Source organism: Mugil cephalus, chromosome 1 (assembly GCF_022458985.1).
Source record: "Mugil cephalus isolate CIBA_MC_2020 chromosome 1, CIBA_Mcephalus_1.1, whole genome shotgun sequence".
Classification (NCBI taxonomy): Eukaryota; Metazoa; Chordata; class Actinopteri; order Mugiliformes; family Mugilidae; genus Mugil; species Mugil cephalus.
The window spans coordinates 35,480,431-35,502,592 of record NC_061770.1 but is presented as its reverse complement, the minus strand read 5'-3'; the positions used below and the strand labels follow the sequence as shown (position 1 = coordinate 35,502,592).

Below are 22,162 nucleotides of genomic sequence, written 5' to 3'. Positions count from 1 at the left end.
CAACCATTTAACCTTGGCTAATCAACAGATAGTATACACATATTTTGCTCATCATTGCTGTTCGTGGAGATTTGAAGATTGTATCTAAAATTAAATTCATTTATCACTGTGATTTACCAAATAAAGTTGGCATATCTTCCAGCCTGGATGACGGGGAGCACTCAGCTTGAGGTTGTGCAACTGTAAACCAATCAGCAGATAGAAGAAAATGACCAGATTAGGGTATGGTCATGACCCCAATCATGGTTTTCTACCTACATACTAATTACGTAATAACAGTTGATAACAACAGGCAAACTTTATATTTCCGTAAAATACTTGGTAATGTCATTTACTGCAATGTCACTGAAAAGAAAAAAAAAAAGTTCCACATCTACAAACTACCTGTAGCTGAGCTTTGGATCAGTTTCGTATTCTGGCTTTTACTAACTGAAACCGTTCGAAATCATTGCTTTAATACGTAATAGTACGGCATCAGCTGACAAAACACCAGCAGAAACGTATCCCACCTGTCCTGGAGAGGGCGTAGTGGAGGAGGACACAATCTGCTATTTCCCTAGTTCTGACAGTAGGTGGAGATGCAACATAAGAAAAATAAATGCGGACATAGAATGGGGAAAAAAATGATATGAAAATAACCAAAAACATTATATCATAAAAATGGGAAAATCCAATACGGAATATAGCTCTGGATATTTTAACGTACAGGATTGACGTTACATTAAAAGCAACAAGACCCAAAGACCTTTAGACCTGCTATAAATCTGGCTGTCTGCCAGGTTAAGTCATTAACCGAAAAGAAATGGGATACATGACAAATATCTGGTGGGAAAAAACAAAAAAAAAAAAAAACACGTTCTATCCAGTTCAGGTTCAGAAATGAAATTAAGTCAAACCACTCCGTTTCCCAGTAGCATATTGAGTGAAGTCCTGAAAGCTGAAGTGTTGAAGTCAGAAATGTTGGGGAAAAAGTCAAAATACATTGTCATAAAGCACTACTGTGTGTGGCTTAATTCATAATTCATGTTAAGAATATCAATTGTATTGTGATGATTTTTTTTCTTTTTCCGTTACAAACTACAACAGACCTCTCTTAACTCCCGCCTTCCGCATCACGACTGCTCCTGTCTTGTGACCTGACTCACTCCAGTGTTTACAGCACATTTTGTTCCTTCCTCTGGATTGATCCTCACGGAGAAGAAAAAACATGTAAGGTACACATTATTACCTGCCTACCACCTAACCTTCCAATCAAGATATGCCACGGCAGGGGCGTCACTAGGCTTTAAGGAGAGGGGAGGCTTAGCTAAACTGTGTGCACTTGTTGCGACTTCCCAGACCACGGTGCATCTGTGCCCGGCCTCTGGGCTCTATGGACGGATGGTGATGAGTTTACGTCCCTCCCTCAGCGGGAAAGAAACAGTGTGCGACAATATCCAGACCACTGTTGACTGTTGCAATAAAACTACAAAAAAAGTCACAATACAATTTTATATTCTTAATATTAATTATGAATTAAGCCCCAATACTCCTCCGTGGAGCCCTTGTTTAAACTCCACTTTTAATTTTATTTTAAGCAACGAACACAAGTGACCTAGGGTGACCTCATTTGAGTTGATGAAGGAGAAGGTTCACATACAGTCAGAGCACAGAGACCATGAGTAGGACTACAACTCCCTGCGGCTATGACACACAGGTTGTGACAAGCTCCTCTCCACCAAAGTAAAATCAGACAGTCCTCAACTTAGGAGGTTTGGTCCAGGAACATTAAGACGAGAATCAAGTTAAACAAAGTCAATGGAAGGAATAAAAACTCCAACACACCATGAATGAATCTGAACTGTTCACATTTCTCTTTTATTCATGGAAAGAAAATTCATTTTGGTACAAAAATTCATTTTGCTACAGTAATTCACGCTGGAACGATAATTGACGTTGGAACGAAAATTGACATTGGAACAAAACTTCACGTTGCAATGAAAATTGACGTTGGAGCAAAACTTCACGTTGCAATGAAAATTGACGTTGGAACAAAACTTCACGTTGCAATGAAAACTGACTTGGAACGAAACTTCATGTTGGAACGAAAATTCACGTTGGAACGAAAATTCATGATGGAACAAAACTTCACGTTGGAACAAACGTTTATTTTGCCAAGTGTTTTGGTTCCATGTTTTCATATTTGTCGTCATATTTTCTTCTGTCCGATCATTCTTTTTGCTGTCAATAGCACATATCTTCTGGTTCTCCTGAAGCACAGACTCGGTTCTCCGACTGATAACACCAACAGGTCCGGTTTGAAGTTGAACAGAATTGGCATATTCATTTTCATGGGCAGACGTATCCTCTAAGACTACAACTGACAATTCAATTTCACAAGAGCAACACATCCAAACAAGATTGTGAGCACCGGTATGAGCTGAGCATTTACAAACCTCATCTGTTTCCAGACTCCGACTGATAACACCAACAGATCCGGTTTGAAGTTGAACGGAATTGGCATATTCATTTTCATTAGCGTACCTCTCCTCTAAGACTACAATTGACGAGTTCAAATTCACAAGAGCAACACATCCAAACAAGATTGTGAGCACCGGTATGAGCTGAGCCATTACAAACCTCCTCTGTTTCCAGAACAGCCTTTCACAGATTTTCGTATTGACAGTGCGCTTCATATAACCAAAGCAGGCGTGGACAGGAGTCTCTTTGCCACCTAACCTTCCAATGAAGATATGCCACAGCAGGGGCGTCACTAGGCTTTAAAGAGAGGGGAGGACCCCCCTCCCACCCCCCCATATGATGTGAACCTTCCAATCAGGACGTGCCACTGCAACAACCGTGCGTTACATAAAAAGCTGAGACAATAACTGGGGGTCCTCCCCTCTCCTTAAAGCCTAGTGACGCCCCTGCCGTGGCATATCTTGATTGGAAGGTTAGGTGGCAAACAGACTCCTGTCCACACCCACGCCTGCTTTGGTTAAATAAAGCTGTCACTGTCAATATAAAAATCTGTGAAAGGCTGTTCGGGACACAGAGAAGATTCGTAATGGCTCAAATAATACTGGTCCTCACGATCCTGTTTGGATGTGTTGCTCTAGTGAATTTGAACTCGTCAATTATAGTCTCAGAGGAGACGTCAGCTAAAGAAAATGAATATGTCAGCCTACTGGGCTCTTGTTCAACTACAAACCGAACCTGTTGGTGTGAACAGTTAGAGGAGAACGGAGTCTGTGCTTCAGGAGAACCAGAAAATATCTGCTGTCGTCAGCAAAGAGACGGATCGAACAAAAGAGAATATGAAGAAAAATATGAAAACGTTGGAAACAAACCCAAGACACTTACTGTTTGTTCCGATGTCAATTTTCGGGTTAGGGTAAGTCTGAATTACCGTACCAAAATGAATTTTGGTACCAAAATGAATTTTCGTTCCAACGTGAATTATCGTTCCAACGTGAATTATCGTTCCAGCGTGATCCAGATATGCCACGGCAGGGGCGTCAATAGGCTTTAAGGAGAGGGGAGGATTCCCCCCGCCACAGGAACAGTGTTCTATGTACACACAACTATTAGCAACAACGTTGATGTCATCATTTTATAACACACCTGTTGTGTTCAAACAAATTCAAACAGATGTGTCTCAAGAGGTTAAAGTCATCAAACCGGTCCTCTGTCTAACTGTTAGCAGTTGAACAATAAACTTTTCTGATGATTGGTGGGACTGACAACGTGTCCTGAGGCAATAACTGCTTTTTATGTAACGCATGATATAACATGCGTAACATGCGGTTGTTGCAGTGGCACGACCTGATTGGAAGGTTCACATCATTTTGCACGGAGCAAACAGACTCCTGTCCACACTCACACCTGTGTTTGTTAAATACAGCACACTGTCAATATAAAAATACCGGTCCTCACGATCCTGTTTGGATGTGTTGCTCTAGTGAATTTGACTCATCAATTGTAGTCTCAGAGGAGACGTCAGCTAAAGAAAATGAATATGCCAATTCTGTTCAACTACAAACCGGACCTGTGGGTGTTAACAGTCGGAGAACCGAGTCTGTGCTTCAGGAGAACCAGAAGATATGTGCTATTGACAGCAAAAAGAACGATCGGACAGAAGAAAATATGACGACAAATATGAAAAAATGTTGTGTTTGTTGTGTGAAATGAAATAAAAACGGACGACATCTCTAAACCTGCTTTCCTCATTTCTTTTGTGCGACTGTGAATGAATTTCAAACTGACGTATTCAATTAGAAGTTATTTGGCGTTTTCCCATTTGACAGTTAAAGAAAGAAACAGTGTGCGACAATATCCAGACCACTGTTGACTGTTGCAATAAAACTACAAAAATAGTCACAATACAATTTTATATTCTTAATATTAATTATGAATTAAGCCCCAATACTCCTCCGTGGAGCCCTTGTTTAAACTCCACTTTTAATTTTATTTTAAGCAACGAACACAAGTGACCTAGGGTGACCTCATTTGAGTTAATGAAGGAGAAGGTTCACATACAGTCAGAGCACAGAGACCATGAGCAGGACTACAACTCCCTGCGGCTATGACACACAGGTTGTGACAAGCTCCTCTCCACCAAAGTAAAATCAGAGACACAGTCCTCAACTTAGGAGGTTTGGTCCAGGAACATTAAGACGAGAATCAAGTTAAACAGAGTCAATCGAAGGAATAAAAACTCCAACACACCATGAATGAATCTGAACTGTTCACATTTCTCTTTTATTCATGGAAAGAAATTTCATTTTGGTACAAAAATTCATTTTGCTACAGTAATTCACGTTGGAACGAAAATTGACGTTGGAACAAAACTTCACGTTGCAATGAAAATTGACTTGGAACGAAACTTCACAATGGAACGAAACTTCACGTTGGAACGAAAATTCACGTTGGAACGAAAATTCACGTTGGAACGAAAATTCATGATGGAACAAAACTTCACGTTGGAACAAACGTTTATTTTGCCAAGTGTTTTGGTTCCATGTTTTCATATTTGTCGTCATATTTTCTTCTGTCCGATCGTTCTTTTTGCTGTCAATAGCACATATCTTCTGGTTCTCCTGAAGCACAGACTCGGTTCTCCGACTGTTTACACCAACAGGTTCGGTTTGTAGTTGAACAGAATTGGCATATTCATTTTCTTTAGCTGACGTCTCCTCTGAGACTACAATTGACGAGTTCAAATTCACTGGAGCAACACATCCAAACAGGATCGTGAGGACCAGTATGAGCTGAGCCATTGCAAATCTTCTCTGTGTCCAGAACAGCCTTTCACAGATTTTTGTATTGACAGTGACAGCTGTCCACTTTTAATTTTATTTTAAGAAACGAACACAAGTGACCTAGGGTGACCTCATTTGAGTTAATGAAGGAGAAGGTTCACATACAGTCAGAGCACAGAGACCATGAGCAGGACTACAACTCCCTGCGGCTATGACACACAGGTTGTGACAAGCTCCTTTCCACCAAAGTAAAATCAGAGACACAGTCCTCAACTTAGGAGGTTTGGTCCAGGAACATTAAGACGAGAATCAAGTTAAACAGAGTCAATGGAAGGAATAAAAACTCCAACACACCATGAATGAATCTGAATTGTTCACATTTCTCTTTTATTCATGTAAAGAAATTTCATTTTGGTACAAAAATTCATTTTGCTACAGTAATTCACGCTGGAACGATAATTGACGCTGGAACGATAATTCAGGCTGGTACGGTAATTCAGACTTACCCTAACCCGAAAATTGACATTGGAACAAGCAGTAAGTGTCTTGGGTTTGTTTCCAATGTTTTCATATTTTTCTTCATATTCTCTTTTGTTCGATCCATCTCTTTGCTGACGATAGCAGATATTTTGTGGTTCTCCTGAAGCATAGACTCGGTTCTCCTCTAACTGTTCACACCAACAGGATCGGTTCGTAGTTGAACAAGAGCACGGAAGGCTGACATATTCATTTTCTTTAGCTGACGTCTCCTCTAAGACTAGAATTGACGAGTTCAAATTCCCTAGAGCAACACATCCAAACAGGATCGTGAGGACCGGTATGAGCAGAGCCATTATGAATCTTCTCTTTGTCCAGAACAGCCTTTCACAGATTTTCGGATTGATAGTGGGCTTTATATAACCAAAACAGGCATGGGTTTGGACAGGAGTCTGTTTGCCACCTAACTTTCCAATCAATCACGCCACCGCAGGGGCGTCAATAGGCTTTAAGGAGAGGGGAGGCTTGTGTTTTTTTCCAGCTATGTTGATATGAGCATTGACGAGGGCAAAATATGAAGCCTCCACAATAACACAAGAAGTAAGTGGAACCACTGTGGAGGGCAACGTAGTAAATGCAACTTGAGCTTGATGTCTCCTAGGTAGAGGTTAGCATTAGCACGCATCAAGAATCTTCCAAATAATGATTTAATTTATTTTCTAAGTTTTTGGACACTACACATATCATCATTGACAGTTAATGACATTTGTATAGTTTTAGTGGTCAGAGTACGCCACCTCCTGGGGAATTTTGGGACATGTTTCTGAAACGATACAAATGCAGAATCAATTATTTGCAACTGAACTCTGAAAATGATACAGGACCCAACTATTTTACTTTTACTTTCAGCGTGATCATTTTGGCTCTAGTGGCAAGCATGTTGTCCAGGCACCCCTTTAGCTTGTGAAGCTTCACGTCGCATTCACACTCTGTACTCTGAGCCTACCGCCCCGATACACAAACACACTCTGGAGACTCTGAACTCAGTCTAACGCCTTAAACAGTGATCACTGCTTTCTTGTCTGAATGATAACTCTGTTGTAATAAATGTGAACAAAAAACAAACAAACAAACAAACAAATAAAACATTTACAAACCAGACTGGAGTTTCTTTCTGTTTTCTGCTTTATTTCAAAAGTAAAATATGGTCATCAGGGCAGTGCACTTGTTAGACAAACACAATTAGACAAACACATGTTTGCATAAGGACAAATTCATGCTCCAGCTTCCACAGGAAGACACAGTGATCAACAGGTTTCACTGCATTAGAACAAAAGAAGAATCATAAACACTGTAAAAACACGCAAATTCAGACAGAATATAGTCAATATTCTCCATGCCTTCCATACCTCAATGAGCCAAAGCTGTTTTCTAACTGTATGTTAGAGCAAAGAGAGACTGATCCATGTGGAAATTGAGACGTTCATTCCTATCCGTAAAAATAGATTCTAATTATTATTATTATTATTATTATTATTGTTTTAATATAGTTCAGATTGTGTAAACATAGTTCAGTCATGACTGCAACGACAACAAATACTGAAAAGACTGTGTTAAAAGATGTGTTAACTGTGTGTGTGGGATTTAGGGGTCATACAAACTAGTTGACTAGTCTCTGATTACGTGACGATAACAACATGGACGCCTCCTAAAAGACAAGTGAGGTTGTTGCAGAGCAACTTTAACCCTAGATCCACACCCTAACCCTAGGTCCTATGGCCTAAAGCCTAACCATAATGCTGGGCCCTAACCCTAAGTCCTAGCCATAACCTTGGTCTTAACCATAACCCTAGGTCCTAACCCTAACCCTAGCTCCTAGCCATAACCTAGGTCTTAACCATAACCCTGGATCCAGACCATAACCCTAGGTCCTAACCCTAACCCTAGGTCCTAACCCTAACCCTAGGTCTTAACCATAACCCTAGGTCCTAACCCTAACCCTGGATCCAGACCATAACCCTAGGTCCTAACCCTAACCCTAGGTCTTGTCCATAACCCTAGGGCCTAACCCTAAGGCCTGCCCTAACCCTAGCATTATTAAATTCTACTGATATCTGTTCTCATATGTGTTCACGTCAATAATATAGATTTCATTACTTTGTACTGGGTTCATATTAGAGACGTCATCAAAGACTAGTCTGACTAATCTGAAGTTGTGTAACCCCCTAGCATGTGTCTGTGTGTTTTTATGTGCGCGTGGACGTTCTTGTGATGTGCGTTAGATGGCAGTGTGCAGCGGGGTTCCTGTGGAGTGTATCGGGGAGGAAGAGTGTTCGGAGGAGGAGGCCAGGGAGGAGGTCTCTCTCTGCAGCTCCTCCACCCTCTTCTGGAGCTCCGCTCTCAGGATCAGTAGCTCCTTCAGAGTCAGGTTTATCGGCACCTGAAACACACAAGTCCACCAAGGAATTAAGATCCTGATCTGGTAGCTAGCAGCGTTTCCATTACAGTTTTCCACAAAATAAAAGCGATATTTCTGAAATTTCAATAAATTGTACGTGTTTCCATTGAAAGGTGTTTTGCAAATGAGTTGTAACTCTTGTAAAATCTCGTCTTTACGCGATATTCAATAATTCTCTTAAAATTTCAACTTCATTTTGAGGAAGACTGATGTCAAATCTTTAGTGACATTGGGGACGGGGAAATGTCAAAAAAGTGTTTCCATTGCACTTTTACGATAAACTTTTGCATCAGTACGTCTCAAAAATCACCTCACAAGAGAATAAAAGTGTTTTAACGTTAGATATTTAAAAGTTTTTTAGAGATGAAGGAGTTTCCATTACCAGTTTTTACTGAGATATTTAGGTTTCGCATTTCTAAAAGAAATAGAAACGCAGTAATTGAAAACGTTCTTGGTTGTTTTTTTGACAAACTAACAATGTTTGGGGAAGATTTACAGAATGCATTATTTTGAAGGAGCAAAAGGCAAAAAAAACAAAATTCTTGGCAATTTAACAAATTAATTTACACGTTTCAGTCCATAAAAGAAGGGGAAGCAGCTGTTAAATGTAAATGAAAATAAAATGTAAGGACTTGCAATTTCTTTAGATAGATTTTAAAAAAAAATATTTTAAAGGTGATATTTGCAGAAGATTCATAACAATCTGAATGCTTTATTAATCATTCAAGCAAATAGTTTGGTTGCAGCTGCTCCCATTAAGTGACAGTTAAATAAATAAATAAATTTTTATTTATTTATTTTGATTTGAGCTTTATTTTTTATTTTTTGGAATATATTCATAAGAAAAGAATAAAAAATAGAAGAAATAGTGATGCAATATATTCAAAAAGGAGTTGGAGGAAGTGACACTTATCTAGTCCCAGCCCTTCTCCATCAGTTATTTAAAATTTTCCGTATTTTACAAAAGAAAAACAAAAATATATAATAACAACAACCAACGAGGCCAGGTAGTAATTCTTACTTTAGTGCGATACTTCTCGTTGTTTATATATCTACTGAGGATATTTTTTTTAAAAAAAAATTTAAATTTCATCAGATCTAACAAGATGACACAAAAAACAAAATACAAGGTATTTACAGTTAGCTGAGGACGGTTGAATTTGATGGCCACATGTATACGTTAGTATATAAAAAGAAGAAGTAGAAGGATCTGCTGTGAGGAAGATGTTTACTCCAGAAAAAGATGTCAGATAGAAGTAAATAGTGTAATGTGGACATTTGTTGAGGAGGAATCTCACCTGTGGTCTCATACACGGGTTCCATCGGGCGTAGTAGCTGGTCCACAGCTCCAGGTGTCTGGAGGACACCAGTGGAAACAGGACCTGGTTCACATAGTCCACATAGAAGGGGTTGGTGAAGTCCTCCGGCTGGCTGGTGGGGGGAAGACAGCATCATAAAGTCAGAGGACGACATCCACTCGCTGGTATTAATGAGGTCAGTCTGTTACCTGTTGACGTAGGACCACAGCGACAACGTCTTGGACTGGACCTCCTGCACAGGGACAGAGGACGAGTTTTAGCCGTGTCTTAAATGAGAGTAAACGTCTCTTTGTTAACAGAAGCAGAGGGGAACGTACCTCGGCCGCCCGTTCCTGTTCGCTGTTAAAAAGGAAAGTACCAAAGAGGCAGCTGTAGAGGTGGTCCAGCACCGTGATCAGGAACAACTCATTGAACTCGAAGGCCGCTGGGAACTACAATCAGAGGAATATCCACAAGAGGTTTAAAAACAAAACAAGGCAACTGGACGTGCAGAGGTTTGAGAAGACGTTTCATCCCATTAGCTTCTTCAGCTCTAAGAGATTGATGGACAGTTTGATGTTTAGACTTGTTTCTGCAGGAACCACAAAACTGGTGCCACTAACTGGTTGGATACTTACCAGTCGTTAAGGGTTAATGACGCTCTAACGAAGCCAAGAGCTGCGTTTCCATTACAGTTCTTCCCAAAATAAAATTCAGAAATTTGAACTTTGTACATGTTTCCATTGAAAGATGTTTTGCGAAAGAACTGTAACTTTCGTAAAGTCTCGTCTCGTAATATCCCATAATTCTCTTAAATTCTCGTCACTTCACTTTGAGTAAGATGGACTTCGAAAAAAAAAAAGAAATAAAAAGTGTTTCCATTGCAATTTTGTGATAAAATTTTATATCGATATTTCTGAAAAACCAACTCATGACAGCTTAAAAGTGTTTTAGCTTTAGATATTTGAGAGTTTTTTTTTATAAATGTAGGCATCTTCATTACTAATTCATCACATAATGTAATATAAATGTGGTCTGCTGCCCATGGATTCCCAAAAGAAGTGTCTAATATGGAGTAATTAGTTGACGGAAAGCTGGTTACAAACGTCTAACACAGAATTAGGGGACATTCAAACAGGCCGGAACAGGACAAAAGTTACATGGTAGTGATGTACGGATCGATACTGAAATATCGATACCTCCGATACCAGATCTTTATGGTCTAAAATTGATACTTTTGATACTTCAGTCATTCAAGCTAATGTGTAATCATTAACAGGAACACGGTGGAAAGTAACGCAACTATTGAGATCTTGTAGGAACTAAATTTTCATATTATCAGTATCAGATTGATATTGCCGATACCAGTCTGAATTTGATATTTTTATTGTATATTGTATATACTATGGACAAACCCACTGTGTTGTCACCCACTGGATTCTGAACCTCGAAAATGAAGCCCAGAGAGGACCCAAAGTTTTTACCAGCCTGTAAACATGTTTAATAATGCTGTGAAGTTGGGCTTTTTAACATGGGGGTCTATGGGGATTTGCTCAATGAACTGCAGTTTTTCGCACTTCCACATGGGTTTCAACACTCAGACCTGGAGGTTGCCGCCTGGAATTTAACTTGGTATCGGATCAGAAAGGAAACCAGTGGCATCAAACATCACTACAACATGGGAAAAAGGAAGGCGCTATGTGCCTGCAAGCTCAAATAGGTTGTAAAGAAAGATATTCACTCTTTATTTGGGACTTTTTGATGTGGACGTTTGAATCTTTGATTAAGAGCTACCCACCTGCCGAGTCATCTGCCAAACACAGTCAATGAACTGCACGAAGAGAGGCGAGCGCTCTGAGTTAGCATGATCCTCATCACTGTGACCCACGCGCTGTAAAAGACAGAGACAGAAATAAGTTTATATATATTATATATATTATACGTTGTGTATCAGGTAAGAGCAGAAACAGATGAACCCACTCAGCCCACACTTTTATATGTTCCCGTGCTGGAAATGTGTGTGGATGTATGTGATTCCTTGGCCTGACTTATATGTATACACCGATCAGCCATAACATTATGACCATCTTGTGGCAATTCAGTGTTCTCCTGGGAAACTTTTGGACTTGGTATCCATCCACAGAGACACCCCTACTAACAACATGTCCATTCTCTGATGAGTCACAGCTGGTTTGGAGGCACAATGGAGACCTACAAACCATTAGAAAGGTGGTCATAATGTTATGCCTGATCTTATGTGAAGCCATGATGAAGATTTCATAGATTTTTCAAAATAAAAAACATTCGTCTCTGTGTCTCACAGCAGCAAACTTGTGTCCAAAGCTCAGCCACTCCTTCTCCACCAGAACCTGTGAACACAAACACATTTAACACGTCATCATTTCGCACAGATTAAGACTTCAGTACATAGCTGATGCCGTTGATGTGTCACCTGGAAGCCTTTCAGTGTGCGGTAGTAGCTGTCCAACATCAGCATGGCCAGAGAGGTGAGCTGAGCCGTCCTGTCCCAGCCGTCACTGCAGTGAACCACCACCGAAGTCTTCCCAGACTCCACTTTATCCACGATCTTCGCTGCTCCCGCTAACAACAGCTACACACAACAGGCATGCAAAAGTACATTACAAAACCACTTCATAACTGTTTTCCTCTTTTAGGTGGTAATAGTGTGTAGACTTGGGATGTCCTGATCAATCCCCCCCCCCCCCAATTTTTGCACAATTTTTATCATTCAGGATTGACCGATCTAATCTTAAATAAACAAAATTCCCCCTCGGGATATTCCTAAAGGTACTGAAGTCCTAAGCAGCCATTCATTCACATATTATTTGCTCCATTTTTCCGTGCTGCTTTTTTCTGCTTCTTGTCACTTAAGAATCATGTGCTATAATTTTAGGTAGTTTTTAGGGCATAGTGTTGAGATGTCTCTGAACTATTCATCCGTTTAGACGGATGAAAACATTAAATTAATTATTAATGTGTTCATCTGTAAAGGCTGAGCTGATTACTAAATAGATAAATAGCATCAAAAATATATTTTATCCATTATAATTTGCAAAGTAATGAAAACCATCTCTGACGGTGCAGTGAGACGGAAAGTAACAGAGCCACAACTATGGATCATAATTTGAGTAAACCTCAGAGTTTGTTTATCCTGTATGAATAAACCACAAGAAACACAGACGCATGGGGGTAATATCTGAATCACGGGACGTCGCCAGGTAAAACTAATCCCATGTGAAAAGGGGTTTTTGATGCTAGCCAGCAGAGAGGAAGAAGATGTTTTGACGCTACAGGCCTGGATGGTACCTGATATCGATGGGGACATGCCTGGTATAGACTGCAGAATATTTTGGTATGTTCTATTCATTGCTTATTTGTGATTTACCCTTATGTACTCCAGCCAGTGTGTCTGGTCGATAGCAGAGTGCCAGTGGGCTTCGTCTATGGTGGGGTAAACCACATCCTTCATCTTCCTCAGCGATTCCCTCATCACATGGATATTTGGGATTTCCAGGAAGTTCAGCTCCACGTTGGGGTAGAAGCTTTCACTTTCAAACCCTCCGTCCTTCGCCTGGATGCGGTGGGAGTAGCAGAGTTTGGATGTAGGACAAAACAGGATAGAAAATATAAATAATATCATAAAATAACAAAAACGGACCTTGTTGGTGATGGCCACGCTGCTCTGCCGGGCATCGAATATGTTGAGCTTGTGCGACTGAGCGTTGGCGTCCATGATGATTTGGAGGAAGTGTTCGTCTTCTTTGCAGCGACGGTCCGAGGGTCCGACCAACGGCTGGCTGCAGCGCACGATGGTGGCCTGAGACTCCGGATGGATCCAGGACAAGACCTGCAGGAGGAGCAGGACCAGTTTAGCTGCTACTTAAACCGAAGATACACAAACCAAATTTGTGGTGATATCTTTGGGCTGACCGGTATTCGGTGTTTGGCTCTGAACATGGCCACCCGTTTGACGTCCTCTTCCGTTATGCTGGTGGGGATGACCAGGATGGAAGGATACGTGTCGCACAGCTGGTAGGTGTTGTTCACCTTACTGATGGTCCAGCTTTCGTTAGGGAGACCCTGATAAATCCAGTCACATGGCAAAAACAATTAGCAGACACTTGGGACACCTCATGATTAAATCATAAGTGTAGTAACACTGTATCAGTTAGCATACGACGGGCTAATCAGTTAGCTTTGTGTAAAATATAAATAATAACACCAGCAAGACACCAGTCAGTTAACATACATATTAACACAGAGACACACTCAGTGTCCATTAGTCTAATAACAGCAGCATATTTGTTACAGCCTTAGCATGCTAGTGTAGTTTTCACGTGGTTAGCTCCGCTCTCCACCGCATTAGCCAGATCCGATAGGTGGTTGGCTCATTCACTGAACCTCTCAGGACATTTACCTGACGCTTGTACTCGGCCACTGGGTCGTACACTTTCCAGCCGTCCACAGGAAACTGCTCCTTGTAGAGGAAGGCAAACTGAGGCTACAGGAGGAAGCCACAGGATACGTGTTAGCATCAAGTCTCTGCAGAACGGTGTCGGGCTTAAGCTTCAAAACAAATGTGTTTGCGCAAGAGCACTTTGAGTTACCGTAATCACATCACAATTTGGGCAAAATCACTTCACTCACAGGACATTTAAAAGCTTTGGCGTTAAACCTTTGAAATAAATCTTGCAAAGTGTTCACACCAGGAGCAACGGCATTCAAGATGTCAACATGAAACAGAGGCACATGTTTGGCCTCAAGTGGCCTCGGTTTTAAGACTACCATGTTGATAGTGGTGGTGAATTGGTACTGCAGGCACCTACTGCAACAGGAAGTAACATAAAGGAAAAAGTAAACATCTATGCAGGATGCAGTAATGGAACTAAATGCAGTTGATGTGAAGGTGAAGGCAGAATTTGGACTGAAGCATCAGCCCACAGATTAGCAAAGTTTCCTAACATCATCATATGGCAGGGGTAGCACGACACGTCTTTTTTTAATTTTGACTACAAAAAGGCCTCAAAATATCCAGAATGTCTTAAACTCTCAACATCCTGCAGCTTTTTTGTACATTTCACAAAATTAAATGAAACAATGAACTTCCAAGAGAGGAGGAAACCATTCAGAAACCACTGACACCTTGACGTATTTACGGTAATCGACAGTGCGCTTGCGCAAACTCCATTTCAGTTGGAACTTTTTACACCAGACATGTGAGATTAGACTGACCAGGTTGTGGGAGAGAGGGAAGGCATGTTTGGACAGAATCTCCACCACATCCGGCTGGCTCTCCTGTGTCTTGTAGGCAAATCTGGGACTCCTCATGTCCTGATGAAGGGAGAATATTTGAAAATGGGTCATTTGCTGCCTTTGTCAGTGGTAAATAGGGATGATCCCGATCAAGTTTTTCACCCCTGAGCCAATACCGATCTTTTAATATTGACTATCGGACCGATCTTAAATGTCCTGAAGATCCTCCCCTGTAGATTCCTAAGAGTCTTTCCTTGTCTTCTCCGAGAGTCAACTGGATTCAGTCCAGAATTATCTTTCTGTCAAAGATAATTCCAAAAACATTCCCATCACTCAACGCTGCCGTAAAGTCCCTAACCCTCTCTGGAAGATTTTTCTCCAGGGAACTTGTTTAAAAAAAGAAGTTCTTTTAAACCTTTAGTGTTTGTTGTTGTTTGGTTGCAGCCTTTTTTTTCTAATATTGAATCAAGGACGTGTTTTTGGTTTACAGCGGACCTAAAATAAATAACTACCGATTCGTTTATTTAAAAACTGCCCGTATTGAGGAAAGAACTGATATCTACACAGCAGCCATGCTGGAAATCATTTGAGCCACGTATATTCTGGCCCTGCAAAAAATTTAAAGGGTATTGGGTTTGCAAAAAGTAATAGGATATCTGATACACAAAACATGTAAGGCATTGTATGTGGGAGGCTTGACACACGATATGATACAAAAAAAAAGATGAGTATCTAGTTTATATAAATACTACTGTAGGCAAGTAAGAAAGTAATTATCAGATTGTGTTGAACAGTAGAACGACTGACTGAGGAGCAGTGGGTGTGTACCACCATCGCTGGACAATAAGGACATTGATTTAAGAGCGGTTGATGAATATAAATTTGCTTTGCCCTGACACTGAAACCAAATAATAAATACATTGATACCAGCAGGACGTCCCTAGTTTTAAATGTGGTACCTTGCAGACAAGTTCCAGACCCTTGGTGTCTTCTCCCTGGTTGAGAACACTGATGGTTTCCAGTCTGCTAATGACTCCCAGGTTCACGTCGAGGTTGAAAGGAGACTCCTGAACATAAGCAGACTGACATTGGCACCGAGACAGAAATGATGGTGGACAGTCTCCGCATTAAAGAATAACAAAGCTAATCCACTGTACCTTTTCCACTTCTGTGAAGTACAGCTTGTAGTCTGTGATGGTCAGAGTTCCAGTAATCAGACCACTGAATGGACAAATGTACATTATCTCCTTGACTGGATGTCGGCAAACACACACACACACAGAAACAAAATGGATAAGTTAGATTGGAAAGGATTAAATTTGAGCAAATTATTGATTTATTTATTTATTTTTTACTTCTGACTTTAATCTCAGAATTTTTACATCAATCAAAGAATTCTGACTTTACTGACTTTTTTTCTCTGAATTCTGAGTTTAAAGTCAAAAAAGCGTACGAATAAAGTTAGTAATGCCAGAATTCTGAGATTAAGTCAGCGTTCTGACATTTTTCTCAGAATTCTGAGAAAAAACATTGAATTCTGAGAAAAAATATTGAATTCTGAAATAATGATCTCAGAATTCTGACATTACTGACTTTCTAAGAATTCAGAAATTCTGAGACAAAAGTCAGAATTTTGAGTCAAAAAAAGTCAAAATTCTGAAGTTAAAGTCAAATTCTATGAAAAAAAAGAAATTCTGAAATTAAAATAAGAATTCTGAGAAAAAAGACAGAAAATTGACTTTTGTTTCAGAATTTTCAGAAAAAAATCTGAATTCTGAGAAAAACAAGTCATTATTCTGGAAAATAGTCAGAATTCTCAGACTAAAGTCAGAACTCATAAAAAAATAATTATTTGCTCGAAATACATGATGTTTGTTTTATCAGTGGCCCTGATCCACTTTCATAAATTACTGATTCACTAGCAACCTAGTGTTTAAACAACTACTGTAAAATAAACAGTGTGATGGAGGTACCTGTCGTCTGGATGGTTTCTCCAGGAAGCAGAGGAACCTGCTGGTTCTGGAACACTTTGACCTGCGCCCCATACCTCAGACCTGGAAGGGGCTACACATAACACAGACCAGTTAGTTGGTTCAACGCCTTAGCATGTGTTTCACCCCTTTGATTGTTTCGTTTCGTTTAGTTTTATCCCTACCTTCTTTGTCGTACGTTGAGTAACCCGTTTGCTTGTGTTCCAACCTGTTTTCTCTTGTTCCATTCACCTTGTTTCTCTTTTTATTTAGATTTCAACCGTCTTTTGTACCTGCCTACCCTGCTGCACTTCCTTAAAGATCTTAGCCTGTTTTGGATACTTCTGCCTTTGTATACCACATAAGACAAAAATGTTTACCATACGCATGTCTGGTATCTTTCTTTTCCAGCACAACTTCACCTGTATGATCTGACAAATATTAATTTCCCTTTATTCTCAGAGCCTTTTTCAATAATATCTCAAACAATAAGCACCAGTAGCCAAGATATTTCAAGAACTTCACCAAGCGCAGTTGTAAAAACAATCCAGTGCTGCCATTAATTATTACACAGGATAAGATGTTACAAACCCAAAACACATTTAGAAGCCCAGTCCAACTGAAAACAGACCAGCAGGCTAGCAGTCAGCTAGCAGCTAGCAACCAACTAGAAGACACCAGCTAACTAGCCTAGCCAATGGCAGTAGGCAGTATGCGCCACATCGTAGGTATTTTCACGTGAGCTCCTCCCTTCATTCATGGATGAACTACCAGCCTCAGAAACCATAAATAACCAGATTAAGAGTCCGCTTCAGTGGAGTTCAAGTGACACATGTCAACATCAAATGTTCAGAGTAAACTGTGGCCTTCATGGTGGAAATGAAGAACAATAAGAAGGCGATAACTGCTTGGGCCAATAAACAAGAATGTAAAAGGTATCAAACATTAATCTAGTTTGGTCTGTTGAGACTCTAGGACTCTACTTTGACCCCAGAATTAACCTGATATGTAATAGTGGCTCAATTTCCAGAGACAGATCAGAAGTTACCGGAAATGAAACGATGGCTGCTCACAGCAGATACTGAAAACAAGGGTTCACTTACTTTTGCAGCTAACAGGCGTGTATTAATGATTGATTTTCTTGAATAAATAACTAATGCATTAGTATAATATTTCTGTTGCATTGGGTTCTGTTTGTCTACATTGGCTTTTATGAGCCAGTGTTACATGAGCTGAGTGAGGTGCCAAGGCCAAATTAGAGGCCATATGCTCAGAGGAGTTTCCAACTAATATTAATTCTTTATATGCATGTTGTACTTTATTTCTCTTACACAATATGCTGATGAGACAACAGTTCTTACCCTGTGATTGAGCCTCTTAGACACCTGGACGTACACACACATACAGAACACATGCAGTTCATGAGTGGGAGCCACGATCTCCACACTCTCACATCAAAATCAAACTGTTTGAAGACATCAAGTGACGCATAAAAGCAGAGGGGTGCAGTCAAGAGCCCAAAGCAAACAGGAAGGAAAATGCAACTTTCGAAATACAATGCTGGATCAGAGAGCCAAGCGAACGCACAACAAAAGCTGAAGCTTTCAGCGATAGCTAGCCAAATTTATGTTCGTTAAATTCAAAAACAAGAAGAAAGCTCTGCATACAACGTAGTGTCGGGTGAACAGCAGTTCCGCTTCCAAGCTGATACAGTGATAGAGGTGAGCGGGGGTTTCATTTGTATTTGTTTGTTAAAAATAAACAATCCATCCTGCGGACGCTTTATAGACAACTGGGACAACTTCTTCCCACAGGAACTGGAACCAAAGATGTTAGTCTTACCCCGTGTCTCAAATCGCTGTGGTGTAATGGTGTAATCCATAACTATATATGGTTCTATATAGGGGTCAGGCCAGGGGTGTCAAACTCCAGAATTTACTAAATGCACAAAGTCACAGGCCAGAATATTTTTTGGTTGATACAAAAAGTATGGCCATATAAATATTTTTTTGCTCATGTTCTGGGGGTTTGAATGCCGTAAGCCTTTTAAGTGCTTGGTTGTACCTTTAAGGCTGGTATTTCTTAGACAAAAAAAAAGAAAACGCATTTCATAACAATAGAAAAAAGGAAAAAAAAAAACCCAAAAAAAGGTTCAGGTGGGTTTACATTGTGATTTATTTACATTTTTCACTACTTCAATCTTTTCATTCCTAATGTTCCTATCAGCTGTATATTGTCGTATATTTCCATAGGGTGACCAGATGTCCTCTTTTTCCTGGACACGTTTATCTTTATCAAGACCTAAAAATGTGCCAAACCAAGTATCTGATGAAACCTGAACCACACCCTTCCCTCCTTTTCGTTTTTCTAAGTCAATATTCAAGATTTTTGCTTATGTTCTGGGGGTTTGAATGCCGTAAAGCCTTTTTAAGTGCTTGGCTGTGCCTTTATGGGTGGTATTTCTTAGACAAAAAAACGCATTTGATAACAATACAAAAAAGGGAAAAAAAATCCCCAAAAATTTACTAGTAACGCTCTGGGTCCTGTTCAGGTGGGTTTACATTGTGATTTATTTACATTTATTTACATTTTTCACTACTTCAATCTTTTCATTCCTAATGTTCCTATCAACCGTATATTGTCATATATTTCCATAGGGTGACCAGATGTCCTCTTTTTCCCGGACACGTCCTCTTTATCGAGACCTAAAAATGTGCCAAACCAATCTGAAGAAACCTGAACCACACCCTTCCCTCCTTTTCGTTTTTCTAAGTCAATATTCAAGACCTGTTGGTTAGGAGCTCTGGCTGCAGAGAGAAGGACGCCGAAGCCAAGAAGCACCATATGACCATACTGTGCAGCAGCAGCTCCAGCTATTGTGATTCATATCCACAAAGTTCTGTGCGCGCACACAGCGCAACATACGTGCACACACGTGTGAATTTGTCATTGCAGCGTTAGGGAGGAGGCTGGACGTGCTGGGCCCGTCCCCTACCTTGTTGTCCCTGCTCAGGATGTCCGGCTGGTGGACGGATCCTGAGATCTGACTGGAGATGGTGGCCGCGATCAGCTGTTTACACCACTCCACGTGGGAACCTGTGGGACTGAGAGGACAAAGAGAGAAACACAATCACTACGTTCTGACGAGAAGAAAAAAAAAGCGTCAAAATACGTATCTTTGTTCTCAGGGTTAATTTCACTGTATCCAAACATCCTCCAGTTTAAAAAAAAAGTGTCAAAAAGTGTAAGACTGAGGAAGGGCATTAACTTAATGACACTATTTATGCTACATGTGCTAATTTCTTATTTGGTTAGATGCTAAACTGCATTTAGTTGCTGTGTAGCTGTACATTATATTAATAAAATCACTCTTAAAAATAACTATTTGACGTGTTCTTACTCCACCAAGTGAGACAAAAGCTCTAATCTATGTTTTTTTTAGGAGGTGAGGGACAGAAAAGAGGATGCTACAGCTTATATTTTGCCATTTTTTGTGACCAAAAAATAAACTCTGAAGTTGATGTCAGATTTTATCTTAAGTTACATTTCAATTTTTTTAAGTGCATGATGAAAAGATGAAAAATCTGCCTCTAATGTTTTTTTTATTGTTTGTTTTTCTTGTTCCACTGCTTTATGAAATGTTCAATAATTAGAGAAGAGAAATGAAGAAGAGAGGAGAGTGGCACAACAGAGAAGAATTGTTAAAACTGTTAAAATGAGTGTTTCTTATTTAATGGAAGCTATGGTGGCGATAACAGAGGAAACATGTGCAGGTTACATGGCCTATGCTGCATCCGGCCACCAGGGGGAGCTCCACACGCTTTGGTTTCATTTTTAGAGGAGCTGTCATGGCGCCTGCCTGTTATTTACAGTCTGTGATCCGTGCACAGCGACAATAAACATCCTCTTTTAAAGTTAAAATGTAAAACTGTGGCGAATTAAATATATTATGTGACATTAATAAATAAATAAATTAAGTAAATAAACCTACTGCACATTGGAAATGTGGAGCTCACTGCGCATGATCCTGAAGATAAGAAAAAAAAAAAAAAAAAAAAAGACAAACAAACCTTTCCAGGGAATCACCGGCTCCTGATCCGGAGGAGGTGGCCGAGCCCCAGGGGTTCCTGCTCGGCCCCACTCCGTCCGTGGACCCGGCTCCAGCTCCGGCCTGTTTCTCCATCCGCCCGACAGAGACAGACAGAAAGACAGACAGCTGCTTCCTTCCTCTCTTCTTCCTTCCTGGTCTCCGAGGGCGACGCTTTGAAATTAAATTCAACTAAATAAAAAACCACGGAGGTCACCGTCCAGCGTCCGGGCTCTTCCCGGTTCCTCGTGCCGGAGCTCGGGGCTGAGACTCAGACTGACTCGGATGTTGATGTTGATGGTGATGATTTCCTCTCGTTCTGTCGGAGCCGCATCTCGTCCTCGCTCCGTGGCTCCACCCACGCACGGTGATGAGAGGAGGACGAGCTCAGTGATGACAGGAGGTCCGTGGGTGGTGCAGGAATAAACACGAAAATAAAATGAAATGAAATGAAATAAATGTACTTTATGAGTAATGACTTTGTTTGGAGGAAACAAAATAAACCAATAAAGGTCATTAAATGCTCATTAATCACTTTATTTGTTAAAGAAAAAATTTAATTATTTTATTGGAGAAAAATTCACTAAATAAATAAATAAATAAATGTACTTTATGATTAATCATTTCATTTTATTTGGAAAAAAAAACACAAAATCACTAACTAAATAAATAAACGTATTTTATCATTAATCGCTTTATTTTATTTGGAAAAAATCCACAAAATAAATAAATAAATAGACGTACTTAATGATTAATTATGTTATTTTATTTAGGGAAAAATCCACAAAGACAAATAACTAACTAAATAAATAAATGTACTTTATGATTAACCAATTTATTTTACTTTGAAAAAATGCACGCAATAAATAACTAAATAAATGTACTTTATCAGTACTCAATTTATTTCATTTGGAAAAAAAACACAAAAATAAATAACTAAATAATCGTACTTTTAACCGCTTTATTTTATTTGAAAAAAATTACAAAAAATGTACTTTGTCATAAATCAATTTATATTATTTGGAAAAAGTTCCATGCAATAAATAAATGAATAAATAAAAGTACTAAATGTATAAATGCAGTTTAAGAGGAAGAGGCAGTTGTGGGTTTTTGCTGCGCTGTTTTGTTTTTGTACGATTTCTGTGTATTGCTTTTCATGACAGATTAAAGTACAGGAAGAAATCTGGGTGCAAATTATATATATATATAATATTTTGGGATATTCCATGTGCACGTTTGCCTAAGGTTTAGTTTTCTGTAAATAAAATGTCGTCGGCACCACAAAGAAAGCAGAAAAAACTACGAATATACATTAAAAAAACACCACATGAAGAGAAGTGAGTCAGAAAAGCTTAAAT

General features: G+C 39.8%; 1 protein-coding gene across 3 annotated transcripts; it reads right to left on the bottom strand.

Annotated features, from left to right (window-relative positions):
* Positions 1-6,884: 6,884 nt before the first annotated feature.
* mtmr1a (myotubularin related protein 1a) lies at positions 6,885-21,183 on the bottom strand. Of its 3 annotated transcripts, XM_047608617.1 has the most exons (18): positions 20,788-21,183; positions 19,713-19,821; positions 18,079-18,102; positions 16,721-16,811; positions 15,905-15,999; positions 15,707-15,814; positions 14,727-14,825; positions 13,912-13,995; positions 13,425-13,574; positions 13,153-13,341; positions 12,880-13,065; positions 11,926-12,084; positions 11,795-11,842; positions 11,272-11,364; positions 9,812-9,925; positions 9,683-9,726; positions 9,474-9,606; positions 6,885-8,157 (listed from the first exon to the last, which is right to left on the bottom strand). In XM_047608617.1, exons 1-18 carry the CDS (start codon positions 20,898-20,900, stop codon positions 7,996-7,998), a joined length of 2,001 nt encoding a protein of 666 aa, XP_047464573.1. In that variant the 5' UTR covers positions 20,901-21,183; the 3' UTR covers positions 6,885-7,995. The 3 variants fall into 3 exon arrangements, with proteins under 3 accessions (XP_047464573.1, XP_047464583.1, XP_047464593.1); XM_047608627.1 differs by lacking the exon at positions 18,079-18,102; XM_047608637.1 differs by lacking the exons at positions 18,079-18,102; positions 19,713-19,821; positions 20,788-21,183 and adding an exon at positions 16,903-18,067.
* Positions 21,184-22,162: the final 979 nt, after the last annotated feature.